The 19,209-nt window shown below is 51.5% G+C and overlaps 1 protein-coding gene across 3 annotated transcripts in view; it reads left to right on the forward strand.

The window, feature by feature from the left end:
* LOC144729239 (coiled-coil domain-containing protein 157-like) overlaps positions 1-18,734 on the forward strand; it is an 88,306-nt gene extending 69,572 nt beyond the window's left edge. For 2 of the 3 annotated variants that reach the window (XM_078609339.1, XM_078609341.1), the window contains exons 7-12: positions 1,641-1,718; positions 2,168-2,361; positions 2,703-2,879; positions 6,328-6,475; positions 7,807-7,946; positions 13,768-18,734. In XM_078609339.1, coding sequence (XP_078465465.1) covers positions 1,641-1,718; positions 2,168-2,361; positions 2,703-2,879; positions 6,328-6,475; positions 7,807-7,946; positions 13,768-14,319 — 1,289 coding nt within the window. In that variant the 3' untranslated portion in view covers positions 14,320-18,734. Of the gene's footprint in view, positions 1-1,640; positions 1,719-2,167; positions 2,362-2,702; positions 2,880-6,327; positions 6,476-7,806; positions 9,115-13,767 lie in introns of those variants that run through there. The other variant, XM_078609355.1, reaches the window with a different exon arrangement.
* Positions 18,735-19,209: the final 475 nt, after the last annotated feature.

Here is a 19,209-nt window from a genome sequence, read left to right on the forward strand (position 1 = left end):
CCGGTGGGGACCTCCCCTAAGTTGCACAAACCGTGGCAGGGGCCGGTTGTGCTTATTGAGGTTCCTAGTCCGCAGTCCGCGCGTGTTCGGTTCGGATCACGGCGCTGGTTCGTTCATACGTCTCGTTTGAAACCCTACGTGGCCCCGCGGGTGGATGCGTCATCTCCTAATGTTGCCTTGCCGGTGTCTGTCGCGGCCGACGTGCCACTGACCTTGCCTGTTCAACTTGCAGGCGCGCCTGTCGTGCCTCCTGTAGACGGACCGGCTGTGATCCTGCCGGACACAGGGATTCCTGCACCGGGTGGGCCTACCACGGCGACGGGGACACTTGACCCCGCTGCCCTTCCAACCCCACCGCGGGTGCAGTTGCAGGAGGCCCCGATGACGGGCCTCTCTGGGGAACGAGACGCTGGGATTGACAGGCCTCCACCAGCGGCGGACGGTTCTGGTTCCGCCGCTCCTAAAACCCTGTCCAAATCACGGTCGGTGCGCGGGCCGGGCCCCGTGCAGGACGGGCCGGCGACCCGCACTCGTTCGAAGTCCCTTCCCTTTTGTTAATTGTTGTTGTTCTAATCTCCGTTGTGTCTTGTGAGTCTTGACTTATGTTTTGCTCACATTATTATTGTTCTGTTGCAGCCGGGGACGGCTGGCTTATTCATCAGGGGGGGGGGTCATGTAATGCGAGCATAAACAGGGTGGTTGTTGGCCTCCGCGCCAATCACGCGGGCCGGAGCATTGGGGGGCGTAGCCGGGTCGACGGAGCGTGTGGGAGGAGCCACTGCTCATCTCGGCTCCAATGGGAGACGGGGGCAGTACGGGAAGGAGGAGTCAGGGGTCACGTGATGGGAAGGATATAATGGAAGAGCCGGAAGAGATCGGGAGTGGGAATGGAGTGAGAATAGGGGGGAGCCACGCTGAGCGGAACGGGAACAGCGACGCCATCTGCCACATAGTCGAACGGCGCCATCTGCCACGTGGTGTGCGTGGGGTAGACGGGGCTAGCGGGGTGTGCGGGGCACATGTATTACAACATTTAACAAAACACGTAACAGTTAAAAAATATGATCCATTAATGTATACGTTAATTAATTGCACTTCCCTAGTTATCCATATAATCATTCGTCACGGATCGTTAGCCAAAGCACCACACCCCATTTTGTGAATGTTATGCTCTTCTACATGCTGTAAAGCATCACATTTAGCAAATTACCATTTTATATTTAACAACTCTAGATTTATGCTATAGACATAGGTGACTTGTATTACTCTATCATTGCAGATGGCGATAGATTACAATTCAAATATTGGAGCTCCATGCCGACATGCCTTCACTTCTCAGCACACATGACTGACCTGTGAGCCACGTGTCCACCTACGTTTGCCTGGTGGAAGGGGCAGGGTCTAAAGTACCACCCATCTGCCCTTAGCCAAATGAGACCCAGTGCTCTACACGCAACTATTGCTCAATATCCTTGCGATATTTACTGCAGACATTCAATTTCCATAAACTTGTCATGATGTATCGTGATTATAAGCACGATTTATCACACACACATAACTACATGTCACATCTAGACTGATCTAAACTAATATGCTTTAGCTCTTTTTGATTGATATTGAAATTGAAATTTACATGACAGAAAAAGCCAAGTGTGAAGAAGTCATCCAACAACATCAAGAAACAGTCAGATGCCACATGTCCACAGTGTCAAACCTTGGTGAGTCAACTGCTTCTACTCCGGTCATTGTATTTATTAAGTATGCTTGTTCACTGGGAAAAGCCTCACCGTGTCCTAAGATTCTGTGTTGGGATGGTTCTGCCAAGTTTTCACAGTTTTGACGATGTTGCAATGTATAATCCCAATTGAGTAATTTGCAGGTAATGTTTCAGCATTGGGATGTTTGCAATACCAGTTACATTGTATAGTTATTTTTTCGTTATGCCAGGAAATCAGAGAACCCAGAGAAAACCCATGTAGAGTAGGGGGTTAATATGCAAACTCCACAGAAAGTTTGCCTAAGTTGGGAATCTAACCCAGGCACTTCTTACTCTCATGCACAAACAAGTGTTAACCATTGCACGACTCTGCTGGGATTTTAACATGTTTGTAGATTTGTTGGTAATGACGCCCACATTTTCCTATGCGTGTCCGTGCCACAAATGTAGAGTTGAAACTAAGGGCTTCTGAGGCTCAGAGCAGAGCCCGCATTCAGGAAATGGAGAAAGCGCTCGAAGGGGAAATTTTACGAGCGAGGGAGGCAAAGAAGGATCTGGAGGGGGCGTGGGAGAGAGTGCGAGACACAAAAGCTCAGGCCGCGAGCCAGACTGCTTTGGCAAACAACTTGCAGAAGCATGTACAGGTGATAAAACAAATACTTTACCACACCACTGTGTTGGACACATACTTACAGCAGCAGGTTAATAATTTAAGTATAATATTTTTAATGTACTGAAAAAATGTAATGGAAAAGTTTAAAAGCACGCAAAGAGGCATGGAGAGGTTAATGGTACATGTGAGATTATTCTGACAACACCCACAATTTTATTAACCAACCATGTGTCAACCAATTTTCAAACATTTATTCTATATGTGACAACTAGTATTCTCAAAAAAGAATATAAGGATAATAAAAATTTGGGTGGGGGTAGAGCTGAAGCATACATTCTCTGACAGAGGGTTGTCCTTACCTGCTTGCCACAGGCAGTACTGGGGAAGCAGGCATCACTGTGCGATCGAGTTGCACAGCTCGACGCGGAGTGTGAGCATCTAAGGGAGAATCTGGGAATGAGCGAGGAGAAGAGCGAGGGGCTCATCAGCGAGGCTGCCTTCTCCGCCAAGTCCTGCGCAAACCTTAGGGAGCAGCTCCACTCTGCCATCGTAAGTCGGGCTCAGATAGTGACTATATCACTGGACATTGCTCAGTGGTAGCACGTTCACCACTTTTTGCAGAGTTTCGCACTTCAAACATGGTGGCCACCCTGGTTATTGCTGCATGCGTATTAACCATAGAATATGCACTTTTCTTGGCAGCAGACGTTAAAGATTCCCTGACATTATTTGAAGCGAGGAGGCCATTGTGTGCCAGTGTTATGATCCACATTAACCGGATTCACAAATTACTCGATTGGAATTACACAAAGCAGACTTTTGCTTGCTTTGTAGCAGGTGCTCAATGAATTGGACAGCTGCAACTAGGGGTGCCCTTTAAAAAATTTGGAATTATGTAAGTCGCTTATCTAACCTATAAAAGGCATTTTTTGTCTGTCCGTCTGTCTGTCTGCTCACGCGCGCTTGCGAGGGATTTGGCTCTCAAATGGTGGGGTTCACGTGGAAATTTTTTTTTCCAGGCAACACACCGTAAGCCCCACGGTGGGCAAGCGCTATTCTGTTTTGCCATCTGTCAACTTTAAAGTAGTTTAATGAACAATTTAGTGCAATTAAACATTATTTAATTATTTCATCGAGCCGCGACAGCTGGCCAGGGGTTGCCTCCCCCCCCTTCGCGTTCAAAAAAAAAATACACGCAACACAGGTAAACTCATCAAAGTGTCATGTCCTCTTCTCTCCCCCCCCCCACCCCAATGTGTGCACTTACTACTATAGGGTCGGTATATACTAATATTATAGCGCTTAGATGGTATTATTGTAGCATGGGCAGGGGGATGGTGGGGGGGGGGGGGTAGCGGCCAGCCTGCGCCGGCTGGGCAATCTAGGCGAGGCCAGGGGCTCTGCACGGGACTAGGCCTCACCATGCCACTCTGTCAGGTTAGTAGTTTGTGCTATAGATTCGATATATACTGCTATGGAGTCAGCATGTACTACTGGAGTAATAGCAGGTACCACCACAGTCAGTATGTACTGCTGTAATCATACAGGTACCACCACAGTCAGTATGCACTACAGTAATCATAGCAGGTACCACCACAGTCAGTATGCACTGCTGTAGTGAAAGCAGATCCCACCACAGTCAGTATGCACTGCTGTAGTCATAGCAGCTACCACCACAGTCATTTTGCACTGCTATAGTGGAAGCAGGTTCCACCAGTCGGTATGCACTGCTGTAGTTATAGCACGTCCCACCACAGTCGGTATGCGCTGCTGTAATGAAAGCAGGTAACCATTACAGTCGGTATGCACTGCTGTAGTCATAGCAGCGACCACCAGTCAGTATGCACTGCTGTTGTGAAAGCAGGAACCACCACAGTATGCACTGCTGTAATCATATGTACCAGCACAGTCAGTATTCACTGCTTTAATTATAGCAGGTACCACCACAGTCAGTATGCGCTGCTGGCGAATTGCCCGATGATGCTGGATGGAATTACCAGCGAAACGTCGTACTCAAAAATTGTAAATGTTGTGGATTCACTCTTCAACACACCGGTGGGCTAAAGTAGTGAATTATTTGTCTTTTGTCAACGTGACACTTTTTTGCTGATTAGCTGTGTCGGGTGGTGGAGGGTTACGACACATTTATATATAACGCGATCTAACCCAAAAACTTTATTATGAACAGTCAGTATGCACTGCTGTAGTGAAAACAGGTGCCACCACAGCAGTATGCACTGCTGTAATCATAGCAGCTACCGCCACAGTCGGTATGCACTGCTGTAATCATAGCAGGTACCACCACAGTCAGTATGCACTGCTGTAATAGCAGGTACCACCACAGTCGGTATGCACTGCTGTAGTGATAGCAGGAACTACCACATTCGGTATGCACTGCTGTAGTGAAAGCAAGTACCACCACAGTCGGTATGCACTGCTGTAGTGAAAGCAGGTACCGCCACAGTCGGTATGCACTGCTGTAATCATAGCAGGTACCACCACAGTCAGTATGCACTGCTGTAATAGCAGGTACCACCACAGTCAGTATGCACTGCTGTAGTGAAAGCAGGTGCCACCACAGTATGCACTGCTGTAATCCTAGCAGGTACTACCACAGCAGTGTACACTGCTGTAATCATAGCAGCTACCACCAGTCAGTATGCACTGCTGTAATCATAGCAGGATACCACCACAGTCAGTATGCACTGTTGTAGTGAAAGCAGCTACCACCACAGTCGGTATGCACTGCTGTAGTTAAAGCAGGTACCACCACTGTTGGTATGGACTGCTGTAGTGAAAGCAGGTGCCAACACAGTATACACTGCTGTAATCATAGCAGGTACCACCACAGTAGTATGCACTGCTTTAATCATAGCAGCTACCACCACAGTCTGTATGCACTGCTGTAGTTAAAGCAGATACCACCACAGTCGGTATGCACTGCTGTAGTGAAAGCAGGTACCACCACAGTCGGTATGCACTGCTGTCGTGATAGCAGGTACCACCACAGTCGGTATGCACTGCTGTAGTGAAAGCAGGTACCACCACAGTCGGTATGCACTGCTGTCGTGATGGCAGGTACCACCACAGTCGGTATGCACTGCTGTAGTGAAAGCAGGTGCCACCACAGTATGCGCTGCTGTAATCCTAGCAGGTACACCACAGCAGGGTGCACTGTTGTAATCATAGAAGCTACCACCACAGTCACTATGCACTGCTGTAATAATAGCAGCTACCACCACAGTCCGTATGCAATGCCGTAGTGAAAGCAGCTACCACCACAGTCTGTATGCACTGCTGTAGTTAAAGCAGGTACCACCACTGTTGGTATGGACTGCTGTAGTGAAAGCAGGTGCCAACACAGTATACACTGCTGTAATCATAGCAGGTACCACCACAGTAGTATGCACTGCTTTAATCATAGCAGCTACCACCACAGTCTGTATGCACTGCTGTAGTCATAACAGGATACCACCACAGTCAGTATGCACTGCTGTAGTGAAAGCAGGAACCACCACAGTCGGCATGCAATGCTGTAGTTAAAGCAGGTAACCACCACAGTCGGTAAGCACTGCTGTAGCAAGATCAGGATACCACCACAGTCAGTATGCACTTCTGGAGTGATAGCAGGTTCCACCACAGTCAGTATACACTGCTGCAGTGATAGCAGGTAACCACCACAGTAGCTATGCACTGATGTAGTGATAAATAACAAAATAGATAAAGCAGACAATGTCTCTCCATGTAAAAAAAAATGTTTTTCTAAACCCATCAGCCACATGACAGCATTGATTTCATTCAAGCAAATTTTGGACATGTTTTGACACTGTCTCATTAGCAGTCAGGCTTATATGCTGCTGAAATTATGCACTCCCAGAAGGCTAAACAGCTGATAGGTTTATGTAAGATACACTTTTATATTTTAGGTGGAGAGACATATTTGAAGGAAACCTATTGTGGGCATATCTATTTTGTAATGATCGTGTATGATTATTAGGAACTTGCAAGGCAGGAGGAGAAGCGGAGGAAGGAGGCGGAAGAGGCTATTATGGACCGGGAGCGTGCGCTGAGTGCCCTGCAGGAGCAACAGCATCTACTCATCTGCCACCCAGAGCTGCATACGCCCACAGAGCTGATACCCGAGTGTACACAGCACCGACATTCACACTCTATTACATGAAGAATAGTTTGTAATGAAGAATGCATCGACTATTAATTATAACTAGCCTTTTGCCAGTCCTAGGACGGAAGCTGGAATATTTACGAAAAAATTTAACAGAGTATAATTGTGTCTTGTGTAAATTTAATGGCAGTACATCTTGCACAAAAGTATGTCATCAAACACTTCACTGCATTTCACTGTAACACTGTATTAATGGCAGTGATTCTTGCACAAAACTACGTCATAAAACACCTGACTTCATGTCACTGTAGCACTGGATATAACTGACCTTCAATTTGTTCAAATTCACTTCTCTGATACTTTATTCTCTTCTGCTTTCGGTCGCTGGGGTTGAAATTATCTGGTAATCGATACAATATCTGGAAAATCACCGAGAAATGTCTATTTTACCATAATGTAGAAGCATAAATTAGACTTACTTTTTGTCTCAAATGCTGAAGAAATAAATACACCAAATCCACTTTGTTGCCGTGTAGAATTATTAATTAGATTCACTTTCAATAAAGAAATGTGAAACTTAAAGCGAATTTGCGAAGAAAAATGTCTTTCTGCTCGACCTTCTTCTGCGCGAGTGTAAAAATCCACCCGCTCATGAATATTAATGATGGGGGGGAGGGGTGCGGCATGTGGAGTGACGTCACGTGTGTTACACACAAACAGATATTCTTGGCTCATTATAGTAGTAATTAGCCCAGTTCAACATAATACAATTAGAATATATTTTAATGGTTACTATAGAGTTCAAATCTGATTGGTTCTTGTAAGGTCATGAAAACTATATTTAAGAATATGGATCAGGTGACACAGTGATCATGACTTCCTGGATCTTGTTTTGAAGATGCTTGTTGTTACAAGTGAAATATTGTTAATAGAATTGCAAAATGTTGTCGTGAGAATTGTTCTGTAACTTACCGGTGTGAGCTAAAACAATAATCATTGGCGCATTGTTAAATACTCATGCCTCATGTGACAATTTGTTTTAGCTTAGTCGGGTGGTGGGGGTCTTCATGATATAAATTTGGTCAGATTTTGTGGCCAAACTCAAAAATCGATTTTGCATTGCTACATGTGAAATCAAGATTATCTATGGCCTTACCCCTGCGTACCTCTCATCTTCCTGCTCCAAGGTTTTCTGTAGAAGCCCCCAGTCAACCTTTGCTCAGTGGGATGTTACCCATTTTCTTCTGCCGCCTCCAACGTCTCTGCCTACCGAACTGTGCTGTTGACTGCCTATATTCTAGACCACGAGGTCATGTTGTTGAGTGCATTGTTGTTGTTGTGTGTGACATGCAGACTCTGGGGATGTGCTGGGTGACATGGAGAGGCACATCCAAGCGAATACCACACGGGTTCGGATTCTACAGAGCGAGAATTCCCGCCTCTCCGCTGCCATTCACAAGCTCCGACAGAGACTCCCAAAGCCCACCGGCAGAGTAGGAGGCACATAAAGGGTGGCTCTGTGGGATAATTGTGGTGTCAGAGAAATCAAAAGGCATTTCTGACATGCTAGTTACAAATCCTAGATCTGGCTGTCTCTTTTAGAGGGGGTATAATGGCTCTGTGAGAGACATGGAGCCAGAACCATTCAAAACTTGGGTTTGAATCTGAGTTTCAGGCATTAATAATATAATCGGATTCTCAAGTGTACAAAGTGTTTGGTCTCAGCTTGGTCACCAATGACTGTACAATATTCCAGTTCTGAGGACTAAACATTTATATTATATTGACCTGAGATGGACGCTCCTAAGAAGTGTATATACAAGGTGTAACCCTTGTGTGGATAACAGCCTACTGAAATAAATTTACTCATGGATGATAGGAAGCCGTCGCATAAAGCAGAATGGGAAAAACCACGGATAATCATGGATAGCAGGAAGAATATGGCCACAGACCCTGTAGGTCATGCGGATATTAGCAGTCGTGGGTAATAAGAGTCGTGGATCAATGAGGTAGAGTTCAGGATGTATTCAAGTAGGGCTAAGGGTAGGTTCGGGCTAGGGAAAAGTTAGGGCTTTTGTTAATAAGTTACGTCACCTGTGCAATAGCAGTGTCTGGCAGGAAGCGCTCAAAGGTGAGGTGTGGTTCCATTGGCCATTATGACCCTGTGAAAATTATTTTCAGCAATTGCATTTTGTGATCTTTTTTTATGGGGAAGCGGTGGTGCAATATTAACGTACTACACTATGAACCTGACCACTGAGTTGGTTCCTGGCCATAGCTAACATCAGTGGCTAGTGATATCTGGACCGGTCCTGGCCCCCTCCATCCCCTTCAACAATTCACTTCGACCATGCTTCATCACGCTTGTCAAACAATACCTCCGACCGACACAGCGTGAGGAGACCCTTATGCAACAGTGGAAATGGGAAAGGGTTGTAAATAATGAATCGTAATTGGTTTACATATGTTATTCAATAGGCTTAGCATGAGTGTTAATGCTACGATTGCATGGGACTTTTTTTCCGACTTCATCTTGTCATATATTAATGTTTTATTTATATGCTAGCGGGAAGTACCCAGCGTTGCTCGGGGGAAAAATATATTTCAAAACTTGTCTTCTCTTAAAAACATAACATGTACAAATACAAAGCTATTGTGGAAGCCCGGCATTCCGTTTGTCCATTTTTCTGTCAACAAAATTATAAGAGGCTTGCAGAAGTCCTAAAAGTAATAGAAAGTGGGGGGTAAATAGTTGATCTAAAATGATTCCAAAAATTGTCGACTCCCCCCCCTAAAAAACATGTTTTACCCCCCGTAGGCATATATACTACATATCCTACATACAATAGAGTGAGTAGTATCTAGTGACTATAATAGTGTTGCGGCGCAATGTACGACTCCGAGACGGGTTCCTTTAGGGGCTCACACCAAGTTTATTAAGGGCTTACGCCGAACCCAAACCATCCTAGCCTATAACTCCCCAGGGGACAGGGTACTGTGATCCCTACAACCCCGGCTAACTCGGCTCTCCTCCCTGCCCCGGGCCGGGACTACCCCAACCTCGGCCGGTCGGGCGGAGTAGCCTCCCCTAGCCTCGTGTGAGGATCACTTACCCCGAGTCCCTACTCCTACCCCTGACGACCCCGGATACATCCTGGCTCCCCCTTTAAATACCCCCCCGGGGGCATAACGTCACCATCCCCCAAGATCCGCCTGACGTCACGTTCTGCAACGCCACTCTCTCCGAGGGCGAGCGTGACGTGACATCACCCACTACTTCCCTACAATAGTGTCTGGCTCTACATGAGTATCTATTGACACTACAGTAGTATCTATTGACTCTATAGTGTAGTGACATGACGGCACTACCATGTCGGGTCTGTACACACATGACATCACTACCATGTCGGGTCGGTTCGGATGACTTCACTGCCGGGTCGGGCAGGGTGGAGGCCGTTGACAAGTGCCACGGGAGTCGTGGCAGGCCATGGCACTCTGAGTGACCCTGGCTGGACACGTGACCGGATCAAGGTGGGGGCCAGGGGCCCAGGGGGGACCTTGAGGTCACGTGGTTGGGGTCTGGAGCCTTCTCGAGAGTTTGAGAAGGGGGGCGTGGCCGGGGTGTGGCCGGCCACGCCGGGGAGCTCATAAGCGGGCGCCTTTGAGGGAGCGGGGTTGTTCGTGCCTGGGATGAAAACGCCTCATGATGACTGAAGCCCCAAGTCGTGACCAAACAGAAGTCCTCCTGGCTTGGCCACACCAAGTAGTACCCGAGTGTTAGTGAGACTAGGACGGTGGTCACCACCCTATGTATAGTGTGTGTAACAGTTGTGTGTTAAATCAATAGTGTTGCCTCCACACAAGTGTGCGACTATCGTAGTATATGATGACTATAGTAGTATCTGCTAACTATAGTAGTGTATGCTGACTCTAGTATCTACTGACAGTAGTAGTAACTACTGACTCTACAGTAGTATCTACCGACTCTATAGTATCTACTGAACATAGTTACTACTAACTCTATAGTAGTATATGCCGACTCTATAGTAGTATCTGCTGACTATAGCAGTATCTACTGAATCTATAGCAGTATCTGCTGGCTCTATGGCAGTATCTACTGACTATAGTAGTAACTACTAACTCTATAGTAGTATCTGCTGACTATAGCAGTATCTGCTGACTATAGTAGTATCTACTGACTATAGCAGTATCTGCTGCCTCTATGGCAGTATCTACTGACTCTATAGTATCTACTGACTCTGCAGCAGTATATACTGACTGCAGTGGTGTCTACTAATGGTAGTAGTATCTAATGACGACATAGTATATACTAACTCTAAAGTAGTAGTATCTACCGAATCTACACTAGTATCTAATGATTATAGTAGTGCCTACTGAATCTATAGTAGTATCTATTGACTCTATAGTAGTATCTACTGACTATAGTAGTAATTACTAACTATAGTAGCATCTGTTGACTCTATAGTAGTATCTGCAGACTGAATAGCAGTATCTGCTGGCTATAGCATTATCTACTGACTCTATAGTCATATTTACTGACTCTACAGCAGTATATACTGACTATAGTGGTATCTACTGAGTGTAGTAGTATGTACCGACTCTATAGTAGTAACTACTGACTCTATAGTAGTGTAATAAAGGACTCGGTCACAAGATGTCGCTCTCCGTTGGTCCTTTATTTAGATTCTTCTCCTCCGCACCCCGCTGGCCTCCTCCTCTGACCAGCGTCTCCTCTCGCGTGCCACGCACGCCCTGCTAGCCCCTCCGCTAGCCCCGTGCACCCCGCACGCTCCGCTAGCCACTCCGCTAGCCCCGTGCACCCCGCACGCTCCGCTAGCCACTCCGCTAGCTCGTGCACTCCCCATGCTCCGCTAGCCACTCAGCTAGCCCCGTGCACCCCGCAGGCTCCACTAGCCACTCCGCTAGCCCCGTGCGCCTGGCTGACGGTGTCCCAAGCCCCATCAGCCACGTGGCTGATGGCGCGGCGGCCACCCAACGTGGTCCCGCCTCTTCACTCCATCGACTGGCCCTGATCTCTTCCGGGCTCCCTCCTATAACCTCTCTCCCACGTGACCCTGACTCCTCCCTCTCGGATCGTCACATCCGGCCTTCCCATTTACGCTCGCATTACAGTAGTTTCCACTGACTATTGTATCTGTTAACTCTACAGTGTAATCTACTGACTGTATAGTAGTATCTTCTGACTAGTAGTATCCACTAACTCTACAGTAGTATCTATTGACTGTATTTACTGACCGTAGTGGCAATCTACTGACTTTAGTAGTATCTACTGACTCAGTAGTATCTACTGGCGCCTTGGCCAGCTGGGGCTAGGCTGCTACCCCCCCCCTCACCATCACCCCGCCTGCTCTACAGTCGTAGTACCTACGGCCTATAGTAATATCTACCGATTCTATAGTAGTAACTGCAGGCTCGCAGCGTGTGAGTGTTGCGCGGGGCTGTGTGTACGTGCGCTCGCAGCGTGTGAGTGCTGCGCGGTGCTGTGTGTACGTGCGCTCGCAGCGTGTGAGTGCTGCGCGGGGCTGTGTGTACGTGCGCTCGCAGCGTGTGAGTGCTGCGCAGGGCTGTGTGTACGTGCGCTCGCAGCGTTTGAGTGCTGCGCAGGGCTGTGTGTACGTCCGCTCACAGCGTGTGAGTGCTGCGCGTTGCTGTGCTTACGTGCGCTCGCAGCGTGTGAGTGCTGTGCGGGGGTGTGTGTACATCCGCTCGCAGCGTGTGAGTGCTGCGCGGTGCTGTGTGTACGTGCGCTCGCAGCGTGTGAGTGCTGCGCAGTGCAGTGTGTACGTGCGCTCGCAGCGTGTGAGTGCTGCGCGGTTCTGGGTGTGCGTGCGCTCCCAGCGTGTGAGTGCTGCGCGGTGCTGTGTGTACGTGCGCTCGCAGCGTGTGAGTGCTGCACGGTGCTGTGTGTACGTGCGCTCGCAGCGTGTGAGTGCTGCGCAGGGCTGTGTGTACGTGCGCTCGCAGCGAGTGCTGCGCAGGGTTGTGTGTACATGCGCTCGCAGCGTGTGAGTGCTGCGCGGGGCTGTGTGTACGTGCGCTCGCAGCGTGTGAGTGCTGCACGGGGTTGTGTGTACGTGCGCTCGCAGTGTGTGAGTGCTGCGCAGTGCTGTGTGTACGTGCGCTCGCAGCGTGTGAGTGCTGTGCGGTGCTGTGTGTACGTGCGCTCGCAGCGTGTGAGTGCTGCGCGGGGCTGTGTGTACATGCGCTCGCAGCGTGTGAGTGCTGCGCGGGGTTGTGTGTACGTGCGCTCGCAGCGTGTGAGTGCTGCGCAGTGCAGTGTGTACGTGCGCTCGCAGCGTGTGAGTGCTGCGCGGTTCTGGGTGTGCGTGCGCTCCCAGCGTGTGAGTGCTGCGCGGTGCTGTGTGTACGTGCGCTCGCAGCGTGTGAGTGCTGCACGGTGCTGTGTGTACGTGCGCTCGCAGCGTGTGAGTGCTGCGCAGGGCTGTGTGTACGTGCGCTCGCAGCGAGTGCTGCGCAGGGTTGTGTGTACATGCGCTCGCAGCGTGTGAGTGCTGCGCGGGGCTGTGTGTACGTGCGCTCGCAGCGTGTGAGTGCTGCACGGGGTTGTGTGTACGTGCGCTCGCAGTGTGTGAGTGCTGCGCAGTGCTGTGTGTACGTGCGCTCGCAGCGTGTGAGTGCTGTGCGGTGCTGTGTGTACGTGCGCTCGCAGCGTGTGAGTGCTGCGCGGGGCTGTGTGTACATGCGCTCGCAGCGTGTGAGTGCTGCGCGGGGTTGTGTGTACGTGCGCTCGCAGCGTGTGAGTGCTGCGCGGGGCTGTGTGTACGTCCGCTCACAGCGTGTGAGTGCTGCACAGGGCGGTGCGGTAACGCAAATGAGCCCGGAGATGCCGGCGGGGACCCCGGGGAGAGTTCTCTTTTCTTGGTGAAGGGCAGGGCGGTGCGGTAACGCAAACGAGCCTGGAGATGGAGGCGGGGGAGACCCCGGGGGCCAACGGCCCCTACAGCTTCACTTCCAGCAGCATATCTGCAGAGGGCCGCCGTCTTCGAGCCGCCGTCCAGTGCACGGCTTAAGTTCTTACTAAGACAGCGGGAGGAGGGGGATCTGCCACTGGCATTATGCTGCTCCCTCCTGGCATTGGCGCAGGCCGCATACCCTGACCTGGAGGGCAGGGCATCAGATTCATTGGCCCTCGAAAGCCTGCTTGACCTGGCGCAGGAGCTGGGGATCGTTTTGTCAATTGCCAACGATCTCCAGATTATGTCATTAGCGGTGGCTGAGAACATTCAAGCGCACCTCTCTCTACGGCAACAGCCCCGGATGGCGGCGTGCACGGGGGCCCTGGCACCGGAGGGGATGGCCACCCCTCAGGAGTTGGACACCCTCGCGGCCCTGGCGGTGCCCGACCGCCGCGGGAGGGGTGCTGGTGGTCGCCGGCCGGAGCAGCGGTGGCGGGCGGGACCTTCCCGTCCGCAGGACGCTGCTGCAGTGGCCTGCTTCCGCTGTGGTCAGCAGGGCCACATAGAGCGGGGCTGCCGGAATGCTCTGGGGGCCTTCAGCAAGTCCTCTCTGGCTCCCTCCGGACCCTCGTCAGCATCGGCCCCCGGGACCCAGGCGAGTCGCGATGCATCACTCGCACAGCCGCTCCCCTCAACTCATGCATCTAGCAGGGCTAGGGTCCCTCATCATGGGGTTGTCTCTGGGGGGTCGGATGCACCCTCGGCACGCTCGTCATCCGCTGGGTGGCCCAGACGGATCCGCCATTGGAATGCGCTTGCGCATCGGGTGGTGGCGGCAGCTGCTGGCTCCTCGGCGGTGGCAGGATGCGTGCAGGGGGTCGAAGTACGAATCTTGGTAGATACGTAGGCATCTGCCACCATCATTTCGGAGGCCAACTTCCATTTGTTACCTGGCAGCATGGGTCCCTTACAGCCGGTTCACGGGGCAAATGGCGGCAGTTTGGGCATCTTGGGCCACATTGTTGCGTCGGTTTGGGTCGACGAGATTGAGTTGGTCTGGGCCTATTTTAGTCTCCAAGGCATTGGCGGTGCCATGCCTTTTGGGGACTGACTTTTTGTTCAGAATGCCCAGTCGAATCCTCGTCGACCAGGGCTGTGTGGAAATGCCATCAGGAAGGCAGTTGCACTTTCTGCAATTGCCGACCGTACTGTCCCCCTTGGTCACCAGTGTACGGGCTTTGAATAGGGCGGCTGTGACCGTTCCACTGGGTTCATAAATTCTGCTACCCCTCAGGCTGCGCAGACCACTCAAATTGGGCTCTCCGGAGACGGGTATTCTTCTATCCCCCTCCAGTTACTTTTCAAAGACGGACGGGTTAGTGGGCGCTTTGACGGCCGTGTCGGGAGGCCAGGACATTTTTTTACAGGTCCTCAATTCGGGGCCCTCACCGATCATAGTTCCGGCCGGCGCCGTCCTAGCACATGCGACCCCAGCTCCTCCATCCGAGTGTACTTCACCGGATGGAGGGGTGGTGGCGCACGTGATGTGCACAGGGGAATCCGACGCGTCGTGGATCGACGCGTTGTGCGACGAGAACACCTCGTTGTTCCCCGAGAAGCGCCAGCGACTCCGCAACCTCATCGAGAGATTCACCGATGTGTTTAGCCAAAGTAAATTTGATCTAGGTCGCACTGCCCTTCTGGAACACCACATTGACATGGGCGATTCGGCCCCTATTCGATTGAATTCCCACCGCTTTAGCCCGGCAGAAAAAGAACATGTCCGCTCGGCTGTCGACGAAATGTTGGTGGCGGACATTATCTCTCCATTCACTAGCCCTTGGGGTGCCCCCATTGTGCTAGTCAAGAAACGGGACGGGAGTCTCCGTTTCTGCATCAAATCTCCGTAAATTGTACAAGATCTCGGTGGCTGATGCATATCCATTGCCTCGCATGGATGATTCCCTGGACGCCCTCTCGGGTGCACGGTTCTTTTCGACTATAGATTGCTCTCCGGCTTCTGGAAATTTCCACTAGACGAAGCCTCTAGACCCAAGACAGCGTTCCGCACACCCCAAGGGTTGTTCCAATTCAATCGGCTTCCTATGGGTCTTCATTCGGCCCCAGCCACCTTCCAGCATCTCATGGAGATGGTCTTGGCGGGGCTGCAGTGGGAGTCTTGTTTAATTTACTTGGATGACGTTATTGTTTTTGGCCGTATGTTTGACGAGCACTTGCAACGCCTTGAGTCAGTGTTCGTCAAAGTGCGTGCTGCGGGTTTGAAATTTAAACCCCAGAAATGCCATTTGTTACAACCATCGGTGAAGTATTTGGGACACATTGTTAGTGCGTCAGGTGTCACCACGGATCCGGAGAAAACGGCTTGTATCCGGACGTGGCCGACTCCCACATTTGTCAGGGAGGTGCGTAGCTTCGTCGGCTTCGCATCTTACTATCGTCGGTTTTTCCGCGGTTTTGCAACAATTGCGAAGCCACTGCAGGCGCTCTCCACCAAAGGCCAGAAGTTTAGCTGGGGTGCGGAGGAGGAGGCCGCTTTTGCGGCGCTTCCTACGGCCTTGGCGGATGTGCCACCCTTGGGGTACCCAAATTTTTCAAAACCGTTCCTCCTCGACACCGATACCAATAACATGGGCATTGGGGCGGTCCTGGCCCAGGTGGTCGACGGGGTTGAGAGGGTGGTGGCCTAAGGTAGTCGCGTTCTGTCCCCGACGGAACAGCAATATTGTGTGACCCAAAGGGAACTGCTTGCCATAGTGTTTTTTGTGCAGTTGTATAAGCCCTACTTGTACGGCAGACTGTTTACGGTCTGAACCGACCATGCGGCCCTGCAATACTCGCTGCGGATTGGCCAGCCCTCGGGTCAGCTGTCCCGCTGGCTCGAGGTGTTCGAGGAATACCCCTTTGACGTAATCCACAGAAAGGGGGCACATCATGGAAATGCGGACGGTCTCTGCAGATTGCCGGCAGGCGGCAGGTGCGCTTGTGCCCTGGGCTCTAGCCATTGCAAGACTCCAGGGGACTCTGCGGCCCAGTTGGTTGCTTTGGCCGAAGCGGATTTCGGCCTGGGACTCCCCCGAGAGGTATGGTCCAGGTTGCAGATGTAGGATTCCTCTCTGCTGAGGCTACGACGCCGCATTGGGCGTAAGGCCCGGAGCTCAGCTCCGTCAGCTGCCCCGGCGATCGCCGTGCATGACGGCCTCCTCATGCGTTGGGATGCCCAATTGAAACGCTATTGCGTGGTTGTGCCCACTAGCCTGCGAGGTAAATTAACCCGAGCCATTCACGAAAAGCTTATGCACCTTGGCTACCACAAGACCTTGTTGACCCTTAAACGGGACTATTACTGGCCGGGTGTAGAGGGTGACCTGGCGCTGATTTTGAAGGGGTGTCACGACTATGCGCGGAGGAAGGCCTCAGTTGGCCAGGACCGGGCCCCGCTGCAGTCCGTCCGGGTTTCTCGCGTTAATGAGCTCAACGGGGACATAAATACCTCTTGGTAGGCATCGAATACCTCACACGTTGGCCTGTGGCATGGCCTTTGTTGGACCAGTCGGCCTCTTCTATCACCGAGGCGTTCGTCCAGGGGAATGTGTTGGACAAGGGCGTGCCGGAACAATTGCTAACCGACCAGGGGCGGAATTTCTCGTCTAGGTTGCTCAAGGAGGTGTGTGACCTTGGCACCAAGAAAATCTGCACCTCGTCTTACCACCCCCAATCGGACGGGATGGTAGAGCGGATGAACCGCACCCTCACGTCCATGCTGTGCCACCACATGAACACGTCCCAGTCAGACTGGGACCTGTTCATCCCGGGGGTCTTGGCGGCATATCGGTTGGCTCCTCATGCTTCAACCGGATTTTTGCCTTTTTATTTGATGTATGGTAGGGAACCGGAGCCCCCGATGCACGTCCAGATGGACGTCGAGTCCTCCAGGAAGGGGTCGGTGGTGTCGGTCCCCTTGAAGGTCACGCTCGACCGGTTGCGCGAGGCACGGAAGGCCCGCTGTCGAAAATTCCACCAACCGGCAGGCGGCCAACGAGCGCCTGCCCAAACACCAGGCAGCTGGCCTCCCGTGGGTAGCGGGCCAGAAGGCGTGTCTGCATTGCCCCAGGTTCCCGTTGGCACATCTCCAAAATGACATCGCCCTTCGCAGGGCCCCGTTGAGGTTGTGGAAGTCCGACGGCCGCAGTGCGTTCGGATTCGGTTTGGTCGCCGGCAGTGGATAGTGCACCCGTCCCAGCTCAAATGTTATGTGCCATCTACCCCTGTGGATCCATCCCCACTTCCGGAGCGGCCAGCGGGTGATGCGTCCGACGTGCCTGATCGCCCGGGTCATGACGGAGGCGACGTCCGCCCTGCATGTGTGCCCCCAGAGCCCTCGCAAGTGACACCTGCAAAGGCTCTTCGGCCACCAGAGGCCCTGACGGGGGAGCTGTCGTCCGCTAACGAGCCACCTGCACTGTCGCCCGACGCCACACGGGGGAGTGGGCCGGCAGCGCATACCCGCTCGAGGGGGATGTGGCTCCGGTGATGGACTGGCCTGCCGTTCATCGGACCCCGGCCCCCGGCGCTGGTTCGGCGCTGCTGTGGGCGAGGGGGGCTTTCTGTCTCTTTTTCTTCTTCTTGGTTCTTTCGGTAAAGTCACGTAGAAGGGAAGTAATAAAAGAATAAAAATAAAACATAATAAAACAATTCTCACGACGTTTCGGCCACAACGCAAGCAGCCGTCCTCAGGTGAAAACCAGGTCTGCGGAAGCGACAGCGTCTGAAGGTTTACACCTGAGGACGGCTGCTTGCGTTGTGGCCGAAACGTCGTGAGAATTGTTTTATTATGCTTTATTTTTATTATTTTATTACTTCCCTTCTACGTGACTTTACAGAAAGAACCAAGAAGACGAATCCCTGCAGTCACGAAAGCTTTAAATCGAAATTCTCTTTTTCTTATTAGTTGTGTTGGTTGTTGTTGTGCCGTGCTTCCCTTATGTTGGGGTTCCGTTCTGGCAGCCGGTTCGGCCTTTATGCACATGTCCCCTTGGGTTGTCAGCCTTACGTCCGGAATGGGGCCCCGCTTTCGTCATGGTTGCAGCCGGATCGTTTTTTTTTCACAGGGGGGGATAATGTAGAGGATTAGTGGTGGGCGTGACGTCAGGCTTGCTCTCAGGTGCGGTGACATCACAGGAGGTGGCGTCATGCGCGCCTGCGGGCGGGGTGACATCATGTCCCGCGAGAGTACTTAAAGAGGGGAACGTGACGTCAACGGGGTCGTGGCTAGAACCAGGGAACGAGGAAGGGTGGAATCTAGAGTCAAGGGTAAAGGGATAGGAGTTTTCCAGCGTAAGAGCTAGGTGTGGCTGCGCTCCTGGGTCGGCCGAGTTGGATGAACCCTCGGCCGGCACACAGGAGGCAGCCCGGGCAGCCCGCTGTGTTAAGGGGCAGACAGAGTCAGGGGTCCAAGTGTAGGACCCCTTACCCCTGGGGGAAGTGTTATACCCCGTGTTATTGGCATAAGCCCTTAAATAAACACCGGCGGAAGCCCTTACCTGTACCTCCGTCTCCGAGTCTTCAAGAGCCTCTCAACACGAGCATAGATGGACTCGTCCGTCTGAACAACGCTAGTCGCTGTCCGTGGTGCTAACGTTAAGAAAAAAACGCCACTTTTTTCGAGATAGAAGTGTAATGCATAATGACTTATTGTTAGTAGCTCAACTTATTGGAGAGTATATTGATTATAATGATGTAGTTTATATTTTCGTTTTTTTCTCGGTTTACTATATGA

Source organism: Lampetra planeri, chromosome 31, assembly GCF_965212315.1.
Source record: "Lampetra planeri chromosome 31, kcLamPlan1.2.h2, whole genome shotgun sequence".
Classification (NCBI taxonomy): domain Eukaryota; kingdom Metazoa; phylum Chordata; class Hyperoartia; order Petromyzontiformes; family Petromyzontidae; genus Lampetra; species Lampetra planeri.